Below are 9,860 nucleotides of genomic sequence, written 5' to 3'. Positions count from 1 at the left end.
GATAGCACTGGTGTAAAATTCTAATAATGCAGCATGTCCACCCTAAATATGTTGTTTCAGTTGCTGTTTTGCCCCCCATTCACACTTGCATTGACTACATAAAATTGCAGTGTTATTTGGGGACCGATCTCAAAGTTTCCTTGATAGAGTACTTTCTGAAAGCCCCAAAGAACTGTGGAACAAGGTGAAACTCTGGTGAAGGATCTGCTTGAAAATGGAAGCCAAGATTCTCAACTCTCACTCTACTCAGAACGGAAGGTGTCTGCTAGTGTTTTTCCAAAGCAGTTAACATGACTGCACTTTAGTGGCAAACATGCTGAGAGCCAAACCAATAGTTTACTGCATTTTTGATGCAAGGCCATGCACCCCAAAGCAGCAAAACCCATAGAACTTGGTTGGCTTTTACTAGTTGGAGTATCATTTTTGGTCTTACCCCAGTCAAGCCAGAGACCACTGGGATGACATCTTGCAACCTAGGCTGAACAAACAGGCACCACCTATTTGTGCTAAGTTTTGCCATTCAACGGGGGTGGGGGTGGAATATCTACTTACCGTGAAAGTCAGGGAGCAATTTAGCAAGTTCATGATGGACATTGTTGCTATGAAGGGAGTGCATGGCAGTACATACTCAATTAAAGTAGTATAACTGAAGGATTTAAAGAATGGGAACTCCTACTTTGCTGGAGTTATTGAATGAACACATGGGTTTCTGCTTTTTCCTCCCTTCCCTCAAAACAAGCCCGGTAGTACATTGACAGGAAATAATAATTAGCTACTGAAGCTGTCATGGTGCAAGCCTCACTGGAGCATTGTGGCACATAGATTTAGATATAGAATCTAGAAAAGTGCTATATTAAGAATGCTGGATTTCTAAAAACTATTCTCACTAAATGACATTAAGGGTGTCAAGCCACTGATTCTGGGCAACAACGCATATCTGCTTTACCATTGGTAAGGAAATCATTCCATGATTACACAGATTTGGAGAGATGCTGATTCAATTACATGCCACAATGGCAGGATGGAGACTGTACTTTGGAGAGAAGAAAAAAAGCAAGATGATGGTCATCTATGAGAGTTCAGCAACTAATGTAGCTATTATGTTGAAATAAAGGTGAGGTAGTCATTGAAAGGTTAACGAGGACACAGGGAGACTTGATGTAAACTGTGCACAATCCAACAGACAAGCTGTTGTATCCAAAGCTCTTGTTATTAGTTTAATCCATTAAGTGCTGTAATTAGAAGGCCTCTGTGCATAGCTTGAAATGATCGGGGAAGGAGGTGGACAGTGAACTAAATAGCATCTTTGTATTACCCATCAGCTAGTGTGGCAATGTTTCCCTGTTTATTTTTAACACAAGTTATGCCCTTAAGCCCGCATTTCCAAACTCTCCATTTTAAGTACAAATAACTTCTGGCTTTTGTATTTTTAATGCAACATTCTAATGAGAATTCATAACCTTAAAAACAGCTTAATATAGCTTTTGGTTGGGGAATAGTTATCAACTGAAGTCACCAACTAAATTTTAAGTACTCAACCCAATAGCATATGTGTTTTGATCTTGTAATTGGTAGAAAGAGACTGAAGGTCTTAAGTTTTAAACTAGGGCTATCAATCACAGTTAACTCATGTGATTAACTCAAAAATGAACTCAAAAAAATCAATCATGATTAATTGCACTGTTAATACAATTGAAATTTATTTAAAATTTTGGATGGTTTTTCTACATTTTCAAAAATATTGACTTCTATTACAACAGAATACAAAGTGTACATTACTTGCTTTATATTGTTCTTGATTACAAATATTTGCACTGTAAAAATAGTATTTTTCTAGTCACCTCATAAGTACGGTAGTGCAATCTCTATCATGAAAGTAACTTGCAAATGTAGCATTTTTTGTTAACTGTACTCAAAAACAAAAACAGTGTATGTAAAACTTCAGAGCTTACAAGCCTACTCAGTCCTACTTCTTGTTAAGCCAATTGCTAAGACAAACTAGTTTGTTTACATTTATGGGAGATACTGCTGACTGCTTAGTTACAATCTGAAAGCGAGAACAGGTGTATGCATGGCACTTTTGTAGCCACCGTTGCAGCCAGATATGCTAAACATTTGTATGCCCCTCCATGCTTCGGCCACCATTCCAGAGGACATGCTTCCAATGCTCGTTAAAAAAAAATGAGTTAATTAAATTTGTGACTGAACTCCTTGGAGAAGGATTGCATGTCCTGTTCTGCTTTACCCACATTCTGCCATATATTTTATGTTATAGCAATCTCGGATGATGACCCAGCACGTTTGTTTTAAGAACACTTTCACAGCAGGTTTGCCAAAACGCAAAGAAGGTACCAACGTGAGATTTCTAAGCATAACTACAGCACTTGACCCAGAGTTTAAGAATCTGGAGTTCCTTCCAAAATTGGAGAGGTATGAAGAATGCTTTCAGATGTCTTAAAAGAACAACACTCCAATGTGGAAACTACAGAACCCGAACCACAAAGAAAAATCCACTTTCTGCTGGTGGCATCTGACTCAGATGATAAAAATGAACATGTATCAGTCCACTCTGCTTTGGATCATTATTGAGCAGAACCCACCATCATCATCGATGTATGTATTCTGGAATGGTGAGTGAAGCATGAAGGGACATATGAATCTTTAGCACATCTGACATGTAAGTATCTTCCAATGCCGGCTACAACAGTGCCATTTGAACGCCTGTTCTCACTTTTAGATGACATTGTAAACAGGACGCGGACAAGACTTGAAGTAAACATGAAGTAAGCGTGATCTCATTGTAACCAAACTTGTTTGAACGATTGGCTGAAGTAGGACTGAGTGGATTGATAGGTTTTAAAGTTTTACATTGTTTTATTTTTGAATGCAGTTATTTTTGTACACAATTCTATATTTGTAAGTTCAACTTTCAATATATAGAGATTGCACTATTTGTTTTCTACAGTGCAAATTTTTGTAATAAAAAGTAAATATAAGTGAGCACTGTACACATTGTATTCTGTGCTGTAATTGAAATAAATATATTTGAAAATGTAGAAAACATCCAAAAATATTTAAATAAATGGTATTCTATTATTAACAGTATGATTAATCGCAATACATTTTTTTAATCACTTGACAGCCCTATTTTAAACCCTTGACCCTTCTTAAAAGTCTCCTTTATGTCACTCACCTCACACCATTTGAGTGAGGTTTATACTTAGTGTGGTGGTATTCTGACCCTCCAGCAGTCTCCTGAAAGAAATCAGCTTTACTCATACCACTGCACAGTGCGGACAAAGCATCCTATTTCAAAGTCTAGAGGACCCTGCTTGTACTGTAGGGCAGATCCCTCCAGCACCTGCAATTACCACCAACACAAAAAACAAAGTATAATTTCGAAGGGTACGTCTACACAGCAAAGAAAAACCCAGGGCTCTTGCCACGCAGGGTCCTATTGCATGGGCTCCAGCCTGAACCCAGATGTCTACATAGCAATGAAACAGCCGTGCAACTCAAGTCAGTTGACATCGGTCAGCTGTGGGTGACAAGTTGCTGTGTCGACACACACTAAAAAGTGTCTTATTGGAATCCTGTATGTTTAACAGTTGAACTAAGCCAGTTAGTACTGTATGTAATTGTGGTTACATTTGATTTTGTTGCCTTCCAATAGTAAAGGTAAATTTTTGTACAGGAAGTGGGTATACCTAATCAGCCAAAGCAGACTATCATTCTTTAAATGAGCCCATATATTTAAAACAAATACAACACTGCACAAGTTATGAGAGTCAGTCAGATGTTTATTTAATGCAACCAACTACTGTTTGACAACTTAGCGCTTTCCACCAACACGAGGAGCAGAAACTTTCACTGGCTTCATAATCTTTTGTTTAGGCGCAGCCTTTGTGGGAGCCTGTAAAGAGACATTAAACACGATTGTGGGGGATGAAATTTAGTTCTCCAAATAAATATTTCCATTTTTGGCTTTGAAAAGATTTGCCAAATAATCAAGTAGGACATTTATGTCAAGTCTACTTCAGGTAAAACACCAAAGAACTGACACACACTACATAACGTTGTCAACACTATATCTATGCTGCATTACCATTACTCACTTCAGCATGCCCTTATCACAGTTTAAACTCAAGTATTCATGTAATACAAAGAGAGCATAATGCTACTAATTACATGGAGGGCAAAGTAGATCTATTGCTTCCCAAAATAGGCATACATCAACACAATACACAGTCACTTATAGGGCTATTGGACTAATTATTTAGCTAAAAGTCTTCTCTCAGACACAGATCACAAGATAGCAGTATTTTAAGCATAAGATTATTCTTTCAGATATTGTTCATCCTGAATAACCTGTGTTGAGCTTTAACACAGACTGGGCAATGTTGTTTTGATATGAGAATGCCGAAGCTCAGAATTCTGGTAAAGGAAACCCCAAGTTTCCAGTTAAAACGTTTTGTACTACCATATACTACTGTTTCAGAGTAGTAGCCATGTTAGTCTGTATTCGCAAAAAGAAAAGGAGTACTTGTGGCACCTTAGAGACTAACAAATTTATTTGAGCACTCAAACAGCACCTATTCATTGCCTAATGGATGTTACCTTTGTTGTAGAGGGTGTAGACTTCTTGGTTGCCTGCTTAGCCTTCTTGGCTTCTTTGGCAGCCCTGTTAATTATATTTATAGCAAGAACTATGAACAAATTAACAGCTATTTATTTTTCCCACTCACCCTTATCGCTCCCTTTCAAAAGTGAAGCAAGTTCTGTTTAAATAGATAAAGTAATTAAAAAGTTACCATGAGACAAACTTAAAATTAAGGTATGTTGGCTCTCCTATCTTCAGCCACATGAAGCATCCCAAAAGGTTCATCAAGGCCCTTAGCTGAGTTATATAACAAGATACTTGAGTATCATGACAAACTACATTTCCCATGTCTGAACTCTATTTCTCAGCATTTCAGAAATTACCACCTCACCCATCTTGTCTTTCTATATTTCCTCACAAATTTTAATTAAATATTAGTAAAATGGCAAGTCTTGTTAAGAAACCCTGACATCATACCCAACTATTGGAATAATGCTAAATTTTTAAAAGCTCAAGCAATATTAACAAATTTTATGTGATTTAGTATTTTACAGTCCCAACAATTAATAGCTAATCTCTCTAAGTTTGTTTTCAACAGCCTGCAGCATGCAAACCACAGAGCTCTTCCACAGCTTAGGGATTTGTAAAGGAAATCACAATCCATAATTTTGGAAATACTAAGGAGATTGCTGCAACTGACTAGAGATTCTCACCTAATGGCTTGTTCCCGCTGGGCCTTTCGCACTTCAGGCTTCTGATTTCTCTTGGCCATTATTTCAGCCAAAGATGCACCAGTGATAGCCCTCTGGAACTTGACTGCACGGCGTGTGCGCTTCTTTTGTATTTCTTCCTAAAATGGAGAGGTTTAAAATAATTAGTGCTACAAACACTTAAACAAAAATACAAATAAAAAACCCCACAAGGGGCAATTAGCAAAGTGGTTGTTGTGAAGTCAAAATTTATCTGCCGCTATCAAACAGTAGTATACAGAATTATTGTGGTATCTCAGATACTTCAAACAGGAAATTACTGTCTTGGCAAATATTGACTAATGGCAACCACTATCTCCACTTTATGTGCAGAATCCAACAGTATAATAGTCACTGAATTCACAGACCATTAAAACATAGAAAATAGCTAGCTAAAAATTAAACTTTTTAATCAGAAATTCCCTGTGACTGACTAGAAACAGAATGCCAATTAGCTGTATCAAGCTTATTCGTTCTAATGGTCATGGAATGAACTTCCAAACATAAGATGAATCTTTAGGAAATACTACAAAGCCTTCCTCTTTGGCAAAAGCTTTCCCTCTATACCAGAATATCAGCTACACTGCTCTCTAGACCTCTTCTCAAAGTCTTACATTCAAGAACAGCTTTCTATAGCCCCAAAAGGAAGAAGAATCAAGAGAGGCTGCTTGGGCACTGCAAGGGACTTCAACACTGCCAGCCTATTTTAAGTGGCAGATGCTCAGGGATCACGGTGAAGAACAGCTGTACAAAAACCACAAAATTATGTCAGGCAAGGAAGACCAACAAAACTGTTAAGTGTAAAAAATTGAAATCAAAAGTGGGTCTTGTTACAGTGTCGTTTTTGTAACAGGTTAAGTGTAATCCTCAGGATTACCATTTATCTAAATAGCATTCATTTGATAAATCAATGTGCTAGTGAATGTTTTGCAATTCTTATACCAAAAATGCACATTTGTTACCTTTTGTGCTTTTAATGTCCAGGCCCCAATTTTAAAGACTTGCATATAACTTTATGCTACATATCCCCAGTGACCTTTGCTGGAGTTGTGAAGATAGAGTTTAGGAGGTTTCTGGCTAAGGGCTTATTTCACTAGACTTTTATGATTGCCAATTAACTTAGATACTCAACCCCTGAGAAAAGGCTAGTGTGGACGCTCCCAATGCATTTGTTCCTGGATGCAAAGGTTTGCTCTTGTTCCGGGTTGCCTGGAACAACTGCCTGGGGAATTAACCCAAGGGTTTAAAAAAAAAACAAAAAACAAACTAGTCTAGACCAGTGGTTCTCAAACAAGGGTCTGGGGCCCCCGGGGGGCCACAAGCAGGGCCTACATTAGACTTGCTGAGGTCCAGGGCAGAAAGCTGAAGCCCCACCACAAGGGGCTGAAGCCCAGGGCCCCAAGCCCCGCCACCTGGAACTGAACCAAAGCCTGAGCACCTTAGCGTTGCAGGGCTCCCTGTGGAATGGGCCCTAGGCAATTGCCCTGCTTGCTACCCCTTAACAGTGGCCATGGCTTTTATATGCAGAAAAACAGTTGTGGCAGAGGAGCTGTGGAGTTTTTTTTAGCATGTTGGGGAGGCCTCAGAAAGGGAAAAAAAAAAAACCACTCCTGGTTGTAGACATATCCCAGCCATACTTCTCTGCTCCAATCAAACCAAATGCTAAAAATCCTCCTAACTTACTATGATTTTACAGAACACTGACTAAGATCTTTAAAAACCCATGCACCTGGAACATAAATAAGGCCACTGGAAATATATACAGAAGAAATGCCATACAAAAATATTTTCATCAGGGCTACAGTATCTCCAAAGATTTCAACTTCACAGCCAAAATTTTCAGACAGGAGCATTTTTGATACTAGCTGTTTGCAAAGATAACATTCTAAAACCAGTTTACCATACCGCCACAAGCAGTGCATTTATAAAATTTCACTTTTAGAAAAACAAAAACACAAAATAATAAAAGTCACCACCAATGGATTAACTAGCACCCCACTGTATACAGATCAACTTTTAAGTCATGAACTGTTAATCAGTTTGTCAGTCCATAGCCCAGCATGGCCCTGACTGAGGCCTCAAGGTACTACTGAAACATACATTCGTAGTTTGTGCTCAACAAATATCCACCTTTCAAATGTGAACCAATGTAATACTATCTGCCCAAGACTGCAGCCATGGCATCAGATTACCAGCTTCATTTCAATGTACTTGTCATTAGCAAAGCCACGAGTCTAAGTATTGGAACTACATGGAAATAGTGTTTGCGTGGTAACGTCTTCACAGTCATGAGGGCTTGAAAAACCTCTTTACAAACATGAAGGTTTACAGAACTCAATGGTTTAGGCTCCCTATGGTGTCCAGAGAAACCTTTCACTTACCTGCTTGTCAGTGGCAGCCAGGGGTGAAAGTAAAAAAAGTCTAGGGACTTACCAGTACAGGGCTGATCTGGGGCTGGCGTGTAGGGCTGTACCAGCAAGTGCCTCCTTCCCCCTCCCCAGAGTAACAATGGCAGCTAGGGGCTCTGGCAGTGGTTTAAAGGGCTGGGGGCTCCAGCCACTGCTGGGAGCCGCAGGCCTTTTAAATTGCACCTGGGGAAGCCGATCCACCCTGGTACACCGTACCGGGGCGTACCGGCTTACTTTCACCTCAGGTGGCAGCTAGATCGATTGTTCCAGGACACCCAGGAAACCATTCTTGAAAGTTTAAAGTAGTGTTTGTCACAACACATGCAGTATACTTACAGACTGCCCTTTCTTGTGTTTGCGCCTGTACAATACAGTCCAGTTGATCTGACGAGGATTTCTCTTGGAAAGAAAGGCAGACTCGCATTTTGCATTCAAAAACTGGAAAACCTGGGAAGTTGAACATGCATTTTTAAGGCAACTTTGTTTCTAGTAAAATACCGAACAACCACAAGTGACGTTTTATGTTAGGTATCCTTTCCACCTCACTGATGCATTAAAGTCTTTAACTCTTTTTTTTTTTAAATTAAAGTATGCCCTCTTCTAAAGCAAAATTCAAATAAATGTAGCATATGACATCATATTTAAAAAATCTTTTGAAATTAAAATAAACTATACATTGTTATTAAGAAAAATGATCTGTTATAGTACAGAAAGACATTCTTCTGTGGAACAACGCATCCTAGTGCAAATTAAGACTGATTTCTAAGCTTATGTTTGAAAACGTTCATGCTAGTCTTTTCATGGCAGAAATAACACGGAAATGCTATAAGATATTTGAAAGTAAAGAAATTCAAACTCCAGCTTACATCCCTGCTTTCCATTTAACCATCTGGGTGACCAATGAAAGCACAAACATTAAACACAAATTTCAAGACTTGGGTTAATGGTTATACTGTGTATCAAGCTAAATGTCTGACTCCTCCACTAAGTACAAACAACTTTCCAGTACACAGGAACTGGAAGCAGGCAGTTCTTTGATAAAACTAACAATTAATGCTTTAATACTAATCCTTCCTCACATGATAACGAATGCCTAACATCAAAATGTCACCAAAATCCCTCCTCTCATAATGTTCACTATGTCAAGCTATGCTCTCAAGAGTAGGCAAGCGGATGAGGTACCAACGGTGTAGTACAATCTATGCTTTAAAAAAAAAAAAAAAAAAAAAAAAAAAGCCATCCCCACCTGGGGGGTGAGAAGGGAAAAGAGAGAATGCCAAGATAAAAAACGTCAGTACGTTTAGGCCAGTGTTTGCAGTGAGATTCACTACCGTACTACTCGAGGTGAGGTAAATCTTACTGGTTACAGGGGAACAAAAGACCTTCAGTCTCCAAAGAATGATGATCTGTCTGAAGAGTAATCTTAGCGAGCCCGACACAGCGAACTCCTTTCCACTCAGCGTATTGGCCTTGGCAGCGCAAGCGGGTGAATCAATCTACCTGGGATTCAAAGCTTTCTGCAGGGCCTAGTGATTTCAGACCTGAGGCTTAAAGCCACCCCTTTCCCAACCACGAGTGAACTACTCTTCGCTCTCAGCACCTCAGGCCACAGCATGGATGCTGCCTGCCAGACCCAGGCGCACCACAGACCCCCCCGCCAGGGCGGCCAGGCCCCAGCGCGCAGCCTCCCCCCGCTAGGGCAGCCGGGGCCGGCCCCTTCATCCAGTGGCCCCGGGCCGCCCGTCGCCTCCATGCGGCAGCCAGGCGGGATTCGAGCCCCAGGCCGGCAGCGCTTGGCCCCACCCCCGCGGCCGTGGACCCCGCTCCGAGCCCGGCCCCTCACCTTGCCGTCCGTGCGGGCGTAGCGGCGGCCGTGACCCGGGTAGATCTTGTAGCCGCTGAAGCTGCAGAGCTCGACCCTGCGGGGGAGGGAGAAAGCAGAGCGGGTTAGCGCCGCGGAGGAGCCCGGCCCCGTGGGGGGCTCGGCCCGCAGGATGGGGCCGGATGGTCTCGCCGTTCGCCGGCACTTACTTCATGATGGCGCCGGCAGCCCCAACGCCTCCAGCGGCTAAGAGAAAGAGAGGATCATGGGAAACCGCCTTC

General features: G+C 40.8%; 1 protein-coding gene across 1 annotated transcript; it reads right to left on the bottom strand.

The window, feature by feature from the left end:
- Positions 1 to 3,782: 3,782 nt before the first annotated feature.
- On the bottom strand, positions 3,783 to 9,856 carry RPL24 (ribosomal protein L24). Its single transcript, XM_038407987.2, has 6 exons — positions 9,789 to 9,856; positions 9,601 to 9,676; positions 8,094 to 8,204; positions 5,314 to 5,450; positions 4,618 to 4,681; positions 3,783 to 3,913 (listed from the first exon to the last, which is right to left on the bottom strand). Exons 1-6 carry the CDS (start codon positions 9,791 to 9,793, stop codon positions 3,833 to 3,835), a joined length of 474 nt encoding a protein of 157 aa, XP_038263915.1. The 5' UTR covers positions 9,794 to 9,856; the 3' UTR covers positions 3,783 to 3,832.
- Between the last annotated feature and the right edge of the window lie 4 nt (positions 9,857 to 9,860).

This window comes from Dermochelys coriacea, chromosome 1 (assembly GCF_009764565.3).
Source record: "Dermochelys coriacea isolate rDerCor1 chromosome 1, rDerCor1.pri.v4, whole genome shotgun sequence".
NCBI classification, from domain to species: domain Eukaryota; kingdom Metazoa; phylum Chordata; order Testudines; family Dermochelyidae; genus Dermochelys; species Dermochelys coriacea.
The sequence above is the reverse complement of the archived record's forward strand: the minus strand, read 5'-3'. Positions and strand labels throughout refer to the sequence as shown.